The sequence below is a fragment of the Budorcas taxicolor genome, chromosome X (genome assembly GCF_023091745.1).
Source record: "Budorcas taxicolor isolate Tak-1 chromosome X, Takin1.1, whole genome shotgun sequence".
Classification (NCBI taxonomy): domain Eukaryota; kingdom Metazoa; phylum Chordata; class Mammalia; order Artiodactyla; family Bovidae; genus Budorcas; species Budorcas taxicolor.
In genome coordinates, this window is record NC_068935.1 from 17,483,497 (window position 1) to 17,503,947 (window position 20,451).

The 20,451-nt window shown below is 40.6% G+C and overlaps 1 protein-coding gene across 1 annotated transcript in view; it reads right to left on the reverse strand.

Annotated features, from left to right (window-relative positions):
• Positions 1 to 20,451, reverse strand: part of GUCY2F (guanylate cyclase 2F, retinal) — a 98,010-nt gene that overhangs the window by 58,975 nt on the left and 18,584 nt on the right. Inside the window, exons 3-5 of the mRNA XM_052663733.1 lie at positions 12,181 to 12,535; positions 10,722 to 10,806; positions 6,776 to 6,872 (exon numbers count right to left, since the gene is read on the reverse strand). Of these exons, the coding sequence (XP_052519693.1) occupies positions 6,776 to 6,872; positions 10,722 to 10,806; positions 12,181 to 12,535 (537 nt within the window). The remainder of the gene's footprint in view (positions 1 to 6,775; positions 6,873 to 10,721; positions 10,807 to 12,180; positions 12,536 to 20,451) is intronic.

Below are 20,451 nucleotides of genomic sequence, written 5' to 3' on the forward strand. Positions count from 1 at the left end.
CATGGACAGAGGAGACTGGTGGGCTACAGTCCATATGGTCACAAAGAGTCAGACACAGCTGATGCAACTTAGCACACACATAAGTCTGATAAAAGAGGGCTAGGAAGTGCAGTTAAATGACAAAAGGAAGGATTGTCTGAAACCTTTGTTAACTTTTAAAATTGAACATCTTCAACTGAACTTAATATCTTCACCTGAACCAGCAAACTTATTTTATATGAAGAAATATCTTCTGACCCAGGGATCGAACCCTTGTCTCTTACATCTCCTGCATTGGCAGGCGGGTTCTTTACCACTAGTGCCACCTGGGAAGCCCAATAAATCAACAGTTTCCTCATATTCTTCTCCATGTCTCCAAATATGCCTTTTCAGAATTATAGCAATGCAGACTTAGTAGTCACAGTTGGTATTGCCTAGGCTATTCCCCACCCCCAATTCCAACACTCTTATTTTACAGTGAAGAAACAGAGACCTAGGGACTGGAAGAAGAATGTGGATGTTATATTTCTGGTCCTGTGTGTTCTTTCTGCCACATCATGCTTTGTTTCACTCTTGTTTGCCAATAAAAATTAATCTTAAGTACTGTCACACACTCTGCCCTTAACAGTCTTTGATAAACTAAAAATTACCAGTTGATTTAGCCCTGAGCTCAGTTCATTCTACCAAGACAAGACTATCACAAAGCTCCAAAGCAATGGTAAACTACACCCAGCCCTTAATGTGTTGAAATCCCAATAGCTCAAGATTCAGACAAGATGGAAAACTTGACTCTTCACATAACCCTTGCATCAACCTGAATCTTCCTCAAGAGAGCAAGGCCAGAGGAGAAACTACTTATCTTTCAGTCTTTATTTGCCTATCTCAGCAGGAGCACGTAGATTAGTATATTGAGTTATAGACCTCTTCATGAAGGCCAAAGGAGAAAGCAAGAGAATCTGCCAAAATCCACATACATTTGGACTTCAGCTTCACTTTCTTCTAAAAATTTCCTTTCTGACCTGACTTCTCCTGACCTACCAATTTTTCTAGGCTGAATTAATTTTATATTCACCAAGAGTTTATACTTTCAGACATTCCATTTGGATGGAATTCTTGACTTGGCTTTGACCAATTAGACCCAGCCAGCTGCAAGTTTGTGACTATACAACATTTAAGGAAAATGTATGCTTCCCCATCTTTTCCCATCACAACCCCTGATACAAGCCAAGTGCCAAAAAGGATGTGGAGGTTAAGAGCTATGTTCTCCTATGGTAATGCCATCCCTTTCTACCTGGGTCAATATAGTCAAGAAGAAGAAGAACACTCCCTCTGAGGCTATCTATTTCTGTTGCTATTCATTTTTATCACAAATATGGTGAAAAGTGATGATGACTGTTTATTATTTAACTCTCATTATGTCAAAATTTATGCACAAGTGAAAGAAAAGATCTGTTATCATGAACAAGATTTTAAAACCTTAGGTACTTTGTTCATTCTGCTATTTATGGTGGTTTTCTGAGGACTAGTATGAAAGCCAAACATGTTTTGTGTCTTCGTAGGAAAGAGAGAATGGGCTTCCAGGGGACTCAATGGTAAAGAATCCACCTGCAATGCAGGAGACCCAGGAGATGCAAGTTCGATCCCTGGGTCAGGAAGATCCCCTGGAAGAGGAAATGGCAACCCACTTCAATATCCTTGCTTAGGAAATCCCATGGACAGAGGAGCCTGGCAGGCTATAGTCCATGGGGTTACAAAGGGTTGGATATGACTGAGCACGAATGCATGCACGGGAAAGAAAGAAGGCATAGGTGAAGGGGGTTTTATATTTACTGGACCATCGCAAGGCCTATACAAAGGAAAGGATAATTCAGTTCAACATTGTTTATTGTTTTGATACTTTAGACCCAAAATATCTAGGCAATTGACATGAATTGTCATTTTGACATTTCAAATGTCAAATGAACATGGAACAATGGACTGGTTGCAAATTGGGAAAGGAGTATGTCAAGGCTGTATATTGTCACTCTGCTTACTTAACTTACATGCAGGCCAGGCTGGATGAAGTACAAGCTGGAATCAAGATTGCTGGGAGAAATATCAACAACCTCAGATATGCAGATGACACACTCTTTGCAGAAAGCAAAGAGGAACTAAAGAGCCTCTTGACGAAAGTGAAAGAGGAGAGTGAAAACGCTGGCTTAAAACTCAACATTCTAAAAACAAAGATCATGGGATCCAGTCCCATCATTTCATGGTAAATAGATGGGGAAACAATGGAAACAGTGAGAGACTTTATTTTGGGGGGCTCCAAAATCACTGCAGATGGTGACTGCAGCCATGAAATTAAAAGACGCTTGCTCATTTGAAGAAAAGCTATGACAAACCTAGACAGTGTATTAAAAAGCAGAGATATTACTTTACTGACAAAGGTCTATCTAATCAAAGCTGTGGTTTTTCCAGTAACCATGTACAGATATTAGAGTTGAACCATAAAGAAATCTGAGGACCAAGGAACTGATGCTTTTGAACTGTGGTGTTGGAGAAGACTCTTGAGAATTCCTCAGACTGCAAGGAGATCCAACCAGTCAATCCTAAGGGAAATCAGTCCTGAAAATTCATTGGAAGGACTGATGCTGAAGCTGAAGCTCCAATACTTTGGCCACCTGATGCGAAGAACTGACTCACTGGAAAAGACTTTGATGCTGGGAAAAATTGAAGGCAGGAGGAGAAGGGGACGACAGAGGATGAGATGCTTGGATGGCATCACTGACTCAATGGACATGAGTTTGAGCAAGCTCATGGGAGTTGGTGAAGGACAGGGAAGCCTGGCGTGCTGCAGTCCATGGGGTCACAAAGAGTCAGACATGACTGAGCAACTGAACTGACTGACCAATAAACAAGTAAGGCTTTTAAAAATAGGTTTATTTCCTTTGACCAAAACTTTACTATATATTGCTTCATTTGGACAATAACTACTAGCCATCTGCTCTTATTATTGACCACTCATTTCAGGATAAAATACTTTGTCACAGAATTGAATACTTGTTCTGTTAGTACTGGGTTATCTAGTTGGCTTGGTTTAGAGCTTGTACTTCAGTATCTACCCTTTCTAATTGAGGTGGGAAATTTTCATACAAGCTATGTTGAATATGACAAATCTAGACAAGTTACACCACATGAGTTCCAGGGTCCTTTAGTGGCTTCAAAATTAGAAACTAACATCAATATGCTTTGATGGCATAAGAATAGAATGTACCTTTCAGCCACTGTGATCATTTTGGCATTCAGCAATACACTTCCAGGAACATGATGTCAACCTTACAAAAGGATCCGGTGATTTACACACGTAAAGGTTAGGGTTGTAATTGAGACTTAAAGCAAACAGCTGAACATTTCATTTGATTCCAGATGCACAAGGTATTATCCTGTAAAGCCATTCTCACCCAGACAACTAGTTAAAGCACCCTTTTTAGTGTCACATTTAAGCAAATGATCAGTTCTGTCACAGAGATAATTATTTCTCAGATCTTGTATGCTGGTGTAGCAAAAATAGCACATGGGGACAATGTGAGGTGTTTGCATCCTCTCCGGACACCCTGCCACCACCATACTAGAATTTGCAAAGACTACTGTCTTTATTTCAACCACACGGACTGGGCACAAAGAGTTACGTGCATGCTTATGTGCTAAGTCACTTCAGTGACGGACTCTTTGTGACCCCATGGACTGTAGCCTGCCAGGATCCTCTGTCCATTGGATTCTCCAGGCAAGAATACTAGAGTGGGTTGTCATGCCCCCCTTCCCAATCCAGGGATCGAACTTGTGTCTCTTAGGTCTCCTGCTTTGGCAGGTGGGTTCTTTACCACTAGCACCACCTGGAAAGCCCTACAAAGGCACACTCTCCCACTACTAGCTAAATTCAACAAAACTCTTCCCTACACATCCTCTTCCCAAACTCTTTTTTATGCGGTTTTCTCTGCCTAGGATGCCTATAGGAGCCAGGCAGGTAATATATATTAATGAAATAACCTGAGTGCATGCATGCTTAATGGCTCCATCGTGTCTGACTCTTTCTGACCCTATGAACCATAGCCTGCGAGGCTCCTCTGTCCATGGGATTCTCCAGGCAAGAATACGGGAGTGGGTTGCCATTTCCTCCTCCAAGGGGTCTTGCTGACCCAGGGATTGAACCCGCACCTCCTGTGTATCCTGCATCACAGATGGACTCTACCCGCTGAGCCATCAGGGAAGCCCCAATAAGCTGAGCAGAAGACAATGGAGAGCGATGGAAACTGTGTCAAACAGCAGACACTGTTTTTACAAATTTTTCCAAAATGGAAAACTACTGCAGAATTCTAGCCAATAGCCACAATGATACCCAAAGTTGATAGATCATCCAACTTGTAAGGAATATCCAGAAATCCAAGACTTTATGTGTAACTTCATGATTCCAAAATTCTGGCTATAATTTTTATAATCATAAAGATCAAACAGACAGATGTATAGAACAGTCTTTTGGACTCTGTGGGAGAGGGAGAGGGTGGGATGATTTGGGAGAATGGCATTGAAACATGTATAATATCATGTAAGAAACAAATCGCCAGTCTAGGTTCGATGCAGGATACAGGATGCTTGGGGCTGGTGCACTGGGATGACCCAGAGAGATGGTATGGGGAGGGAGGTGGGAGGGGGGTTCAGGTTGGGAACACGTGTACACCCATGGCGGATTCATGTTGATGTATGGCAAAACCAATACAGTATTGTAAAGTAAAATTTAAAAAGAAAAAAGATCAAACAAAAGTGGTTACCAGTTTGTGACCTGGGACCTAGACAAAGCCCATCCTTCCTTCTTTAAGACCCAGATTTGGTTCTGGGTCTCTGAGAAGTCTTCCTCCAGTAATCTATCTCCTCTGAAGTTCTACTATACGTCTGGTGTCCTTTGTGCAACATGGCATCTACTTACTCTTCTGTATGGTATAACTTGTCTCTCTGACTGTAATCCATGAAATTAAAAGACGCTTACTCCTTGGCAGGAAAGTTATGACCAACCTAGATAGCATATTGAAAAGCAGAGACATTACTTTGAGAACAAAGGTCCATCTAGTCAAGGCTATGCTTTTTCCAGTGATCATGAATGGATGTGAGAGTTGGACTGTGAAGAAAGCTGAGTGCCGAAGAATTGATGCTTTTGAACTGTGGTGTTGGAGAAGACTCTTGAGAGTCCCTTGGACTGCAAGGAGATCCAACCAGTCCATTCTGAAGGAGATCAGCCCTGGGTGTTCTTTGGAAGGAATGATGCTAAAGCTGAAAGTCCAGTACTTTGGCCACCTCATGTGAAGAGTTGACTCATTGGAAAAGACTCTGATGCTGGGAGGGATTGGGGTCAGGAGAAAAAGGGGACGACAGAGGATGAGATAGCTGGATGGCATCACTGACTTGATGGACGTGAGTTTGAGTGAACTCCGGGAGTTGGTGATGGACAGGGAGGCCTGGTGTACTGCGATTCACGGGGTCACAAAAAGTCAGACACGACTGAGCGACTGAACTGAACTGAACTGACTGTAATTTCCATGTAGGCAGGGACTATGTGCCATCTCTTACAAAACCTAGCCCAAGGCCAGGACATAGTAGCAAGCATTAAGTGCAAATAACCAATACAACACAATCACAATCAGAACACCATCCTGTGACACTTAAATCTCTTTCACTAGTTGATTGATCCACCAAGCTTTTAAAAGCACCTATTACACTATCAGCACCACATCAGGTCCTATGGCTGACATTAAACACAAAAGATGTACCTCCGCCCTTGGGGAATTAGCAATCACATGTTGAGTCCAAATGTAAAAAGAAGGGCTATATAAAGTCATTGCTACCCTATTGTTCAAAGTACTTCACTTTCTCAAAACTGTTCTAAGCCAGTACTATCCAACAGAAATGTAATATGAACCACATGTGTACTTTTAAATTTTCTAGTAGTCACATTTAAAAAACCTAAAAAGAAACAGATGAGATTAATTTCAGTAATGTTGTTGTTGAGTTGGTCGCTCAATCATATCTGACTCTTTGAAACCCCATGCAGCACTCCACGCTTCCCTGTCCTTCACTATCTCCCAGAGTTTGCTCAAACTCGCATCCATTGAGTCAGTGATGCTATCCAACCATCTCGTCCTCTGTCACCCGCTTCTCCTCCTGCTCTCAATCTTTCCCAGCACCAAGGTCTTTTCCAATGAGTTGACTCTTTGCATCAGGTGGCCAAAGTATTGGAGCTTAAGCTTTAGCAATAGTCCTTCCAATGAGTATTCAGGGTTGATTTCCTCTAGGATTAACTGTTTTGATCTCCTTACAGTCTAAGGAACTCTCAAGAGTCTTCTCCAGCACCACAATTTGAAAGCATCAGTTCTTTGGTACTCAGCCTTCTTTATGGTCCAACTCTCACATCTGTATGTTACTGGGAAAACCATAGCTTTGACTATTTGGACCTTTGTCGGCAAAGTGATTCTCTGCTTTTTAATACTCTGTTCAGGTTTGTCATAGCTTTCCTTCCAAGTAATATAGTAATACACTTTATTTAACCCAATATATCCAAAGTATTATCATTTTGACGTCATTAATATTTTGAAATATTAGAACGAAATACTTTACATGTTTCTGGACTATCCTCTAAATCCAACATGTATTTTACTCTTACAGCACATTTCAATTCAGCCTAGCCACATGCAAAGTGCCTGAAAGTCACCTGTGGCTTGTGGATACCACCAGGGGCCACACAGTAAGAGAAAGGGATGCTCCTTACCTTACTGCCAAAGTGGGGATTGATAAATGTCACATCCTCCAAAGTCAGTAGAATTCTGTTGGGTCCTTTAATCAACTGGATTTTATTTATACGATGTCTGAAACAAGCATAAAGTCAGAAGGTCACGGGGGTTGGATATTTTGCAAACCAAGGGGTAAATTTGCCCTATGATAGAAGTTTAAAAAATATACAAGATAATTGAGAGAGTAAACACACAGGGATGTTTACCACAGTATCCACAGCAAAGAAAGAGAGCAAGTCTGGGCCTCATAACTTGCAATATTATAAAGACCAAAAGAGAAAAGTGAGAATGCTATTAAAGAAGTATCAGAAGGGGGGGTACAGCATAGGGATGGGTATCTCAGACTATTAAAACAGTGATTCCATATCAAGGGCACATTCAAAACAACACCTCTGAATACTTTTAAAAGAATACAACACCTTTTCTCATTTACCATAGTATATATTCTAATAATACCAGGGCCAAGAATCATTAATCTCAATTTTACAAATACAAAAAATATTAAAGAAACAAAACAGAATAAAGCAAATTGTGTGGGATACCATTGCCTGAGGCAGAGCTGGAGCTTGAATCCTGGGTGTTTGGCTGTGGGCCCAGATTCCTGCCCACAAGACCACTTGTCTTGCAAAGTTGCCAAAGCAACAGGTTGAAAAGTGGAAAAATTCAATCAGTTGGCTGCTTTGTCTACATGATTCCAAACAAATGGGCTGACTGTTTTTTTTTTTCCTTTGACTGAATTGGTCTCTTGTCTGAGCATTACATAGACACAGTTTAAACCTGATTCTCTCCAAACATGCCCATTAATTTGCGGTGGATGCAATTATTTCTTACAAATCAATTAGTAGACACAGAAGTTTATGATGTCTACCCACACAGTCAGGTAGGTCCTCAGCTGAGCTAACTGGGCAACCTGAGGATCTCGAGGGAATCTTGGAATTAGTTCATGTGGTTGTTTTGTTCTGTTTCATCTTGGGGGCTCTGATAGCTAGTTTGGATTCACTTTTTCCATAATCCCTTAACGATCACCCTGTGGAATGTACTAAAGCAGACAGCCAGAATAGGGGGAATCAAAATGCTTTGTCAGAAAGAAAAAAAAATGCTTTGTCAGGTTGCTTTAAGAAGTCTAAGGTGTCACTGTAGCTTTAAGTACCAACAACCCAGACAGTTTTTCTCAGGGATTCCACTGATTTGTAAACAAACAATTAATGTGTTTCTAATTGTCTGCCAACAAATATGTCCCTTATCATTGTGGGAGCTGCTGCCCTGCAGAGAAAATTAAAAGAGCCCTGTAGTGAATTCTTGGGTAGAGCGCATTAATCTTTTGGCAAAGTAAAGCCTCACTCCCTAACTTGTCTATTTCATATATGCAATGAATTGTCTTAAGGCAGGCACACCTGTAAAAATAATCATGCTACAGAATACACTCTAGTAGAAAGAAAAGCGGACCCCCCAATCCAGAGATCTGAGATGCAGTGCAGATTCTGTCATTAATTAACCAGATAACCTTGGATAAATAATTTAACCTCTTCATGCACCAGTGTCCTCATCTCTTCAGCAGGATAATAGTCCTTGCATTACTCGCTTTATAGAGTTGTTTTGAAAACCAAATGAGATAATATATGTGAAAGTGCTCTGAAAAGCATGAAGCACTATGAAAGTATAAGAGCTCATTATTACCATTATCATCATTAGTATTACAAAGCACGGGAGAGCTTTATAGAAAAGCTAGGCAATCTGGTTCGGAGTAGAGAGAAAGGAGGAGTTCAAAGAATCCTTTGTTTTGGGGTGGTTGGGTTCTTTGCACGTTTTTCTTTTTGAAAAGAAAAAAAAAAACTTAAACAATCAAAACACAGAGAAAAGGAAGGTACAGAGAGCCACTCTCCTGCAAGTAATCACCATCTATTACCGAAACTCATCAGCCGCTCAGCTCTTCTGATTGCAGCCGTGGTGGGCAGAAAGAGGGAGGAAGGCAGTGAAGAGAGGGCATCTTTTGTGCTTTGTTAGCTGAAGAACCAAGACCCAAGTGACTCTGGGAAATGATGTGCCTCTCTCCCATCTCTGAGTTTTCTGTGACCACTTGAAGTACCAATTGTCTCAAACTCATTTTCCTCTCCAATCATTTTCCTCTCTAATCATGTCCCTCTCCAATCATCTCCCTCTCCAGTCTTCTTTGCCCTTCAGCCCACAAGCTCCAAACAAATCCCCCCTCCATGATTTTTTTTTCTTTTTTTCTTCCCTCCCTAAGAATTACAGGTCAGGCTCCCTCTGAGCCCAAAGAACAGTCCATTTCATGGGAAAGACCAGTCAGATCAGTCATTTGCTGGGGGCGGGGGGCAGTTGTCAAATAACATAAGCAGCTGAGTGACTCCATTTTCCACCCTGCCATGGTATCTTTTGCCATTGGGGAGCCAGAGCCTACTCCTCTTCAAATCTCTCTAGAGGAGGAAGATTTTGATTGGAGGGCATTTACATTCACTAAAAGTAGCTCATGATGTTAATTAAATACTTTATTCCTTGGCAGCAGCTAAACATTAAATTTCTGTTCTGAGTAGGGGCATGTCACAGTTACAGAAATCAAAAGAAAAACTTTAAACTATCATCTTTATCCAGTGTGCTTTAACAATTCATAAGCTACCTACAACTTTGTTTGCCTTTATCAAGTCTCTAATACTGCGGAGACTGGATAATAGTGGTTTTTCACAGTGATGCTAACATACTAAACACTAGGAATAACACCTGTCAGTTTCAACCCAGGATTTTACATACTTGTTAGAATACCAGAGCTGGAAGGGCTCTTAAAGATCATCTAATCCAATTCCTTAATTATACAAATGAGAAAATTCTGGCCAACAGAAATTCAGTGTCTTGTCCAAATTTACACAGATACTTAAGACACTCTATAGACACATTTTTTCTTGAAATTTGCCCAGAGAGCTCCACCCCATTCCCCACCAAGTTCTTGTCATATTGTTGTTAGGACCACCCTTACAAAGAGATAGCAAAGGTGCGGTTTGCAGAGTAGAAAGAGTAATGTGGAAGAGTTGTGGTTGATTTAATTTTCCAAAATCATCCTACTGTGGGGAGGAACCAGCTGTTAAAGTGTGAAGATTATAAGAACAGGGTGTCATATCATAAAGCCAGCTTCAGCCATTTATCCCTGATCCTGAATTAGTTCATCAGAGTAGCTGGTCAGGAAGTTAAAGATCTGAAGAAGAAAGATAAAGACCTGATGGTAATGATGATGGTGATGATTAGCTAGGACAGATTTTGTCCAAACAAGAATGATAGTAAAAATCTGCAATAGGATGCCCTGGGCAAAAGTGATGACTCTTAAAGCAAGGATTCTGGGTTCCTAACAATCAGCAGGAGAGTTCCATGTGCTTGAGAAGGAGTTGAGATTTACCATTTCTTGGGCACCTACTGTGAGGCAGGTATTGTTCTAGGTACTTTATTGGCTTTGGTTTATTTAATCCCCTCTACAGTCCTGTGAATTTATACCATTATTCCTGAATCTTAGATTCTAGCCAAAGTTTGCCTAATTCTTGGAAGCTGTTAAAATATCCCAGTCCATACCACTTGCAGAGGGAAATGTTTCTAGGAGACTCTGCCAGTGGAAAAGGGAGCACAGATGGGGGGTAGGCAGTCCCTAAAGTACTAGCTCTCTTATTTCATGATAGTGTTGAGAGCCAAATCTACTTATAGGCAACAACACTGACAACACAGCTGAGGAAGTTATTCTTGGCATCATGAAAACACTTCACTCTAAATGGAGCCAGTAGGGATGGTAAATCACTATGGAAAAAAAAAAATCAGTGGGTCATGTAATGAGGCAATTGTACTGAAACATGACTTCCTGGAAATCAATATTAACAAGGCTATTATGGGCTTGTAGTTTTATATACAAAAAGAAAAAAAAAAGAGTACCTTATAAAGTAAGCAAATCCATTAATACACAGCAGGGCTATAAGCAAAGCAAGGCAGACCATCACAGCAAAGGTAGGGTTGATGCCTGCAGAGAGGAAGAGGAAGGGGAAGAATGGCATCAGAAAGAGGCTGTAAATAAAGGGCACCACAGAGCGACTCCTCGTGCTTTCTGGTGACTCTAAAATCAAGCTACATCTACCTAACTTATTTCTATTCTTTTCCAATACAGTCTGTCTTGTTGACTTTATGGACACAGAAAGCAATTTCACTGTTCTGAAGCAAAACTATTCACCACTCTGACAACAACAAATCACATGAATGAAGGCTGACCCAGGTGTTTCTTTGGAGAAAAAAGTTCACGAATGGAAAACTTTGAGTACCTTAATTTAAGTTGAACAGCGATACAGTTCTTTAGAATAAATATGTTATCTCACCTGTGAAAGGTATTATGTTGCCTTCATAAAATAAAAGATCTTTTTAATCCACCCAAGCCCACAGACCTCGTGAGTTATAGATGAAAAACGTAGCACTCGTCCTTCAAGGGTGAGCCTGGTTTTGATCATTAGTGTTTTCACTAGGATGTAAATTGTGCTCTGCAAAAGCTAAGTGTTTGGATGGATTACTAAGATTTCAGAGGGAAATGATGCAAGTGAAGAGGTAGCGAGGTGCTAAAGAAAAAGAGAAGTTGAAGTCTAATTCAAATAGATGCGTTTGGTTTTAGAAAGGTGTGGGGTATACCTGCATAGGAATAATATAGATCCTTCCAAATTTCTCCTCTGGCTCTCAGAGATTTGATGGAGTGTCCCCATTTCCACAAACCAGAGGGTTTCCATCTGTCAATCAAACTGCCAGTATTATGGGATGCCGACCGTGTTGGGTGGTTGGGGGTGGGGCATAAGAATTCTTAGCTCTGGTCCCTGCCCTCCAGGAGCAGTCCATTTGGGAGGAAGAGACACAATCAATACACAAGAAACAATTGGAGAGCAATTTTGTGCTAAGCTGTGAGGTACAGACTTTTAGTTCAATGGGAGTTCAGAGAGGAGAGGGTGGAGAAATTGTATTTCCGTGGTGGAACCTGATTGACAGGATTTGGATACATCAAGGGAAGGACAGGTAAATTTTCTAGCAAGGGAAACAATTGTAGATCATAGCATACAAAAGACCAAGATAAAGCGTCATGCCTTCCTCTTACTAGAAAAACCTCTTTGGGAGTGGGATCCTTTTAAAAGCCGACTGCAGGCGGCTTTTAAATTGTGGATGGTTATTCAAGGCTGCAAAGTACCTCTCATTGTCCTTATTATTTTAAATTAACTACATAGAGTTCCAAGCTGTTTATGTCACCTGACTGCAAATGATTGATTCTGTAAGTGTCCCAACATTAAAACATGCCTTCCCCTAAACAGGTTCCCTGTAACCCAAGCTGAGCCAAATTGACTACCTGTGATTTTCCATTCCTTACCTCCTCGACAGATCTTCCCATCTGCAAACCAGCATTTTGCATCTGCTCGAGGGGGCCTGCCACCAGGAAAGTGAATAGGGGTCTCTCCGAATTGTAGCAGCTCCGTTTCCATGTCCACAGTGTAGGTACTATGGAGTTCCCATTCTTTCCAGTTGGTGTCCAGGATTACATATTCTGAAATTCCATTTCCATTTGAATCTGTCTTTATCAACTGGTTGAATCCATAAAACTGCATGTTTCTGGAATGCTGAACCAGGCTGGCAGCACTAGCCCATCCATTTTCTTTCATAGCATTATTCATGGCTTGTGCGATAAAGTAAATTGAATTGTAGATGGTTCCAAACAACGGCGAAACCTATTTTTAAAAATTACAATTATCTTGAGCCCTAGGTGCCCTAGAGCAATCTCAGAGTGTATTCCAAGCCTGTGTTCATTATTATGGGCTGCACGTCTGAGTGGAGGTGAGCTATGAAGACCCAGAGGGGGAAAAAAAAAACAATTGTTTCTTAGGACTTGCTTGGTTTCTCCCCTGATTTTTTCTGTTTTTCTCCCCCAGGCCTTCACATCTTTAAATATATCAAATATGACGATTTTATGAGCAAACCAAGTCATACACAATATATTTTTATGCTTCTAAACTAAGAAAGTGATTTAGAGTTATAAAGGGGCTAAAAAAAAGTATGAAATAAACAAGAGGCACTCAAAAGAAATTTACCAGGTTAATTACTGGGGCATTATGCATGGTAAAATCATTTGGTTGGGACTACTAGACTGGTTGGTATATGTGGTAAGACTGTAAATAATGTGTCTCCATAGTCCATGTCTCTGTCCCCACTTTGTTCAAAATGGTTATTCTCTTACATACATGCACTCCAGAGAAAGTTAACACTACAATACAGTTTTAAACATGTACCCCCACAAGTACACATGCAGATACGCATATTGACACATACACACCCACAAATTCAGAGCCGAATGTTGTTGTGTTTGGCGAAGGTGGTTTTTAATCAAGAAACCCCATAACCTATTGCTGTGCAAAGTGGCAAAGCTTTGATGAGAAACCATTGTAAAGCAGTAAGGCTGCTACAGTGAACAACATGATTCTTCCTCCTACATAAATATGATAAAAGAAAAAACATTTGTTTATTGTGTCTGATACCTCACTCATTAACCTTGAAAGTTTATTTTTGAAACAAACCTTGTATCCTTTTTCAAAAAAGGTAGATAAGAGTGAATGATCCCCCCCACCCATCTTGCCCCAACACTGGCTTCATGGTTTTTCATAACATTTCACTTCTAGGATGGAGTTCAAGAAAGCTATGGTCATGCCATTTTACTGAGCTTCAGGGAAAGCCAATACTTGCTGCTTCGGTTTCACAAAGTCCAGAAAGCTATCCTCCTGTAACAATCTTCATCTGAAGAAAAGGGCTTAAAATTGAGTGAATTAGTTTTTTTGTTAGAAATATAAATGAAGATGCAGAGAGGTGTGGCAGCTAGCAAAACACTGTCATGTCTTGAAAATGTAGAGCAGGGGGTTTTCAACCCTGGCTACACATTAGCATTACCCAAGGAATGTCAAAAATACTGATGCCAAACCCAACCCAGCTAACAAAACCAAACACTTTAGATTAGGAACCCAGTAATTAGAGTTATGAAAAGCTCCCCAGAAATTTTAATATTCACACAGGACTCAAGACCAACAGTACAGAAGAAGACACACTGGCCCGTGGGTCTTTTCCTAATGCCATATGTTGCACAAGTCACTGTTCCCTCTCTCTGGGCTTCAATCTCTTCCTCTGTAAATTGAGGATACATAATCATGAATGGAGTCATCCTGTCTAACTATCTTACTTCCTAGATATGAAAAGGAGTCCCAAAGAAGTTAAGTGATTGGTCAAGGTTGACTAGCAAACATTTGGTTTGCTGTTCAAGACAGTCATATGGGCTTCCCAGGTGGCTCAGTGGTAAAGATTGAACCTAGGGTTCAATCCCTAGGTCGGGTAGATCCCCTGGAGAAAGAAATGGCAACCCATTCCAGTATTCTTGCCTGGGAAATCCCATAGACAGAGCAACCTGGCTGGCTACAGTCCATGGGGTTGCCAAGAGTCAGACACGACTTAGTAACTAAAACAACAAACAAAAACAGCAAAACAGTCATAAGATTTTGGTCCACATCAAAAGCTCTTTGATATTTGCAAGACCATTTGTTCCTATCCAAAGTGTCCATGAGCATATTCTGTCCATGTCAAATGGTTCTGGAGACCAAATATCAAGGACCATTTGGCAAGGACCAAATGTATTATGAACCAAATGTAGATAGATGTTTTGGTCATGACCAAATATCAAGGACATTTTGGTGCAGACCAAATTTCTTACAGATATTTGGGACAGGATCAAATGTCCTGCAAGGGTCATGGTCACTCACCTAGGCATAAAATCAGGACTAGAACCCAAGTCTGTTGATTCTGTTTATTTCAGCATTCTTGATTGAAATACATATTCTCCGTGGTCTCTTCTAGTTCTGAACTCCTGTGAAACTTCCCAAATCGTGATTTAGTCCAGAGAGCAAATTTAGCTTGCAGACTTTTTTGTTTGGCTTGTTTATAGGTTCTTCTTAATTCCTCTGACCTTCTATCATTGATGTGCCCTACAGCTCAGTCCTTGGTCCTTGGTCTTCTCTATCTAAACTCACTCCCTTGGTGATCTCTTCTGCTCTCCTGGCTTTAAATATCACTCTATGCCATAAATCTGATTTACACTTCCAGTTAAGACCTGTTTCCTAAATTCTAGACTCTTACAGTTAACTGCTTACTTGGTATCTCTCCCAAATCAAACTCCTGATCTTTACCTCAAATCTTTGTGCTCCATTTACAACAAGGCTTTCCTATTTTTGTTAAAAGCCACTCCATTTTTCCAGTTGTTCAGGCCAAAGACCTTGCCCCAGCAACAGAGCTAATAGCAGAGAAGAAACCAACATCTCAATCTCCTGAGCTTTATTCCAATGATCCCCCTTCACCACCCTACCTTAACACACACTATAGAAATAAGCACGGTGAATGGATGACATCTGCTGCCACTAAGGCATCCACACTTAGTTGCCTAGCACACACTGAGGTCCCTTTAGGGGGCTGCACTAACTCTCCCTCCTGACATTCTCAGATGCTCCAGTTAATTGTATTTAGGGTTTCTGCCAGAGTCTGCCTGTTCCCTGGGGCTTGGGTAGGTTATGACAATAAGTGAAGGCTGGAAGGTAGACGATAAAATCAATACTAGTAAAACAAATGAGTAAAAACCCACAGGGCAGCAAGTCCCTGAAAGCAGGGAGAATGCTAGTATTCTGTTTTGAAAGGTACAAAGCCTTCTGGGAAAGGGACTGCATCTAACCTACCACCAAAAGCAAAGATCTGAACTCTTAAAAACAATATCCTTACCTCTAGGCTGACCCATCCCATGGGGTTTTCAGCTGATCTCTCGGATTGACCCCTGTTAAAGCTCACTGACAGTAACTCCCCAAGATGAATGAAACCTGAAGCTTATCCTGCAGGATTCTCTAGCTTCCACCACATATCACACACATATACACACATATGCATATACTCATACACAAAGAGCCACAAAAAGTATGGTAGGGGGACTTGAAGCTAAGGGAAAGAACACAGCTGTGACAACAGCATTCATTTGCAAAAGAGGGGCTGTCACTAAGACCCACTCTCGCTGTGAGGGCTTAGATTTGTGTTCTAGCTGGTTTATGTTGCCATTTTACCTGCTGTGCCCTTCAACAATGGTAACTGCCCCTTCCCATAAGCCAAAGGCATACTCTGATAGTAGCAAAAGCTCTGTAGTTGCAGCTGTTGCACATAATGAGGAAAAGAAGAAGTAGAGGATGGGACAAGGGAAGTAAGAACACTCTTTACAACCCTCTGTGTTGGCTTCTGACTATAGTTCCAAAGAAGCAAGACAGGATTAGCAGGACCTACTGTCAGGCAGATGACCTTGTTATATCACAGATCAGAATGGTGACACCACTCAGCCTATTGGTTTTGACTACTGTATAGACCTGAATCAGAATGAATGAACTGTGAATAAATGAATGATAATTGAGATTTAATCTTTCACTGTTACTCAGAGATTTTGGTCTTCCCTTGTGGCTCAGCTGGTAATCCGCCTGCAATGCAGGAGACCTGGGTTCGATCCCCAGGTTGGGAAGATCCCCTGGAGAATGGAAAGGCTACCCACTCCAGTATTCTGGCCTAGAGAATTCCATGGAATGTATATAGTCCATGGGGTCGCAAAGACTTGGACACGACTGAGTGACTTTCAATGATTTTAGCTACCCTAGGCATTCTGGAGCTTGTGTCCAGGAAATCAAGGTCTGGGTCAGGAGCAGTGATATTTGAATTTGTTCAGTGTAATGATTCTTGCTGTAATTAATTTGACTATTATCAGTTCAGATTTACTGTGCTTAAAAGACACAAAACACTTCAAAAGAATTTTGACTTTGGAAGTACATTTATATATATATATATATATATATATATATATATATATATATATATACACACCTGGCTTGGAAAGCACCATTTGAAGGACAAAATAGCAACATTACCTTTGAACAAAAAGACAGGTACATACAGAGATCAAGAAACCAAAAGGTAACTTAATTCTTGTTATTAAAGGCGGTACCTCAAATAATGAATTTCCTGAACTTAGCCAAGAAATGGCTAATAGCCTAATCTGTTTGGCATGATACTCATGAACATCACACTCTTATTTTATATAGAATAAAGCACAAAGACAATTGTAGCCACTATGAGTGGCAGGCAACCTTTTCGGACAACCTGTCTGGTAGGCCCCATCCTGGAAAGCTCTAGTCTTAACCACATCCCCATCAGCCTAGCAGCCCTCTGCTAACCACCCATATCTATAGCAATGGAAAACAATACGTGTAGGAGCTTCAGGTCCCCCAGGCTTGCTGAGAAATCCAGAGGACTTCTTTTGCTTAGCCAAATAAGGTCACATTTGGAAAAAATATTCAAAATATGTGTTCTAGCAACATGCATTTGTAGCCAATAGAATTTCATTGAAAACGAGGATTGGGAATACAATGAAAGTGAAGGAGGCAAGAACTAAAACCCTATTTCAGAAGTCTTTTTATGCCAACATATAAAGGTACAAAGTGTAATCCTTGTCCAGTCATGCTGAGACCAAGTTAGAAAGTTTGTCACTGATATCCCACCCCCTAATCTCTCCATTCAGATTTATTTTTCTCTTTTCACAGGTTGCCATAATGTCCTATCACCTCCTCTATTAGAGGAAAACAATCCAATGTGTCTGTGTCTGTGTGTGTGTGTGCTCAGTCTTGACCAACTCCATCGACCCCATGGACTGCGACCCCACCAGGCTCCGCTGTCCATGGGATTTTCCCAGCAAGAATCAAGAGTGGATTGCCATTTCCTCCTCCAGGGGGTCTTTCCAACCCATTGATCAAACCCATGTCTCCTGCGTCTCCTGCACTGCAGGCAGATTCTTTACCACTGAGCCACCAAGAGAGCCCCAAACGATCCAATAAATCCATTCAAATCAAAGTATTAGTCACTCAGTAATGTTACTTTGAGTAAAGTACTAGACATGGGAAATGATCTAATTTTTTAAAAGGCTATTGTGTGGTTGAATAGTCAGGTTCTGGTACTTCTGGTATGAGACTTGGGTTGGAATCCTAGCTCTGACACTTGCCAGCTGTATGACAGTGGACAAGTTACCTTGAGCCTCAGTTGCATCACCCATAATATGGAGTTCAATCAGTTTACTCGCTCAGTTGTGTCCAACTCGTTGCCACCCCATACACTTGATAATACCTAATTTGTAGGCTTGGACTGAGGATTCAATGAGACCATTTATGTAAATTACCTGGTACAAAATAAGCATGGACTACATGATAGCTGCTATTGTTTGCATTTCAGAAGAGGAGCATAGGGCTCTGGTAATATCATCCTAGAAGTTAGTATTCAAGATCCTTGTTCCAGTCTTGAATTCATCACCAATAAATAACACAGTCCCAGTTTTAGACCCAGTGTCCTTAGCATCCTGAAATGGTAAACCTGTTCACCTTATTGGGGGAAATATCTTGTTTCTATTTTGCTTTCCATTACACTACCTGCAGAATGCCTAGGCCATCATCATCATAAAAATAATAACATTAATAATAACAAAACATTTGTTGAGGAGTCATTAGGTGCCAGGCAAAGTCTTTTATGTGTATTAACTCATTTAATCTTCACAACAATTGTATGAGGTAGGTACTGTTATTATTCCCAATTTAAAATTAGTGAAGATACAGTGAGCTTAAGTAAATTTGCAGTACTCTGCCCTCAGAGCCCATGCTCTTACTTACCATGTTACAAGTGAGCTTAATAAATACATGCTAAATTAATTAATGGATGGTAAACTCACCAATAAAAGAGTATCATGTATACCTTTTGTAACTTCTCTTTTTCCTTTCATGGCTTCCTTATTAAAGACAGAAAAATCAAATTTTTTTCTTCTCTCTCTTCCCCTTCACAAACATCACTCCAAAACACCAAGGAGAACAAGAAGCAGAAACAGTAAACTTCCACATCTAATGGTATTAGGAGACATCTATAATCTTGAACCACAGAATATGAAGATAGAAACCTGCTACAGGAGTGGTAACTGATTTAGCAGAGTGGAGGGTGATTAAATTTAAGTACCTGAAGAGGGGAATATCGGTAAGCAACAAGGAGATATGCCCCTGTGAATCCTGGAAGGCTTAGGAGTTAGAGGTGCTATGCACAGAAGTGGGGGTTAGGCAGAGCACTAAAAGAGGGGTAGCTCTGAATGTGTGTGTACAGAACAGTTAGATTTCTGCCATCTACCTGTACCAAGGAGAGCCAAATCCCTGCAGGAAACAGGTTAAACTGATTCAGAGCAGCTCCAGAGCTGGAACACTTGACCCAAAGGACAGTGAAAATGAGGTGAGCCATAAAAAAATGAATGATGAAGCTAAAGTGTTCATACTTAATGATGAAAATCCCAGTCTACTTCTCCCAACATGGCTCCTAGAATAGTGACAACCAGGATTACAACTCCCAGGAAGGAGATAGAAGCATTCTTCTCTGAAGAAAGTGACTAGCCCAAGAGGCAAGATCTACAGATATTGACATGCACACAAAAAAAAACAGCTGGCAAGTCAATTCCCTGATACTGAAACCTACAGGTCAACATGCCCACCATGGACATAAACCTTCAAATCCTTCTTTTAAAGCTTCATTGTTAAATATGACCAGACAGCCAGGATCATCACTTAAGGAAAGCTTCCAAGATTAAATACAGAGACCAAAACAAAGAAGCATGAAAAATTAGGAACTGAGGGAGACACAAAGAGCAAAGGAAAACTTCAAAGAAACTATGAGTATCTTCAGAGAAATAAGAGAAAATTATATATTCTTGAAACAAAAGCAGGATGCTATAACAAAATAGAATCAAACAAGAATTAATTCTTAGAAATTAACAACATGATAGCAAAAAAAATTTAATCAGTAAAAGAGTCAGAACACAAAATTGAAGAACTCTTTCAGGAAAAAACACTAAAAACAAAGATATGAGTGATACAAGGGAACTAAGAAAACAATTTAAAAATCCAACCCCCCCAAAAAAAATCAACCCAGGCAATCTTATATCAACTAGTGGTATTTCCAAAAAGTACAAAGACAATGTTGTTGAGGAAATTATCCAAAAAAAAAAGAAAGAAAGAAAATTTTCTAGGCAGAAAGAGCTTCTAAATTGAAAGGCCCTACCAAATGTACAGCATAATACATGTCAAAAATCCAGGCATAATCATGAAATTTCACTACATAGGGAATAAAGAGAGAACCTTAAAAGTTTCCAGGGAAGATAAGGAGGAGTGAAAACACGTTGCATCAAAGGATCAGGAATAAGAATGACACTGGAGTTCTCAACACCAATGATGGAAATAAGACAAAGTGCCGTGTCTTCAAAGTGCTAATAGAAAATAATTTTCAATCTATACTTATGCCATGCTGTGCTAAGTCACTTCAGTTGTGTCTGACTCTTTGCGACTCTATGGACTGTAGCCTGCTAGGCCCCTCTGTTCATGGGGATTCTCCAGGCAAGAATACTGGAGTGGGTTACCTCCAAGGGATCTTCCCATCCCAGTGATTGAACCCGTGTCTCTTAAGTCTCCTGCATTGGCAGGTAGATTCTTTACCACTAGCATCACCTGGGAAGCCAACC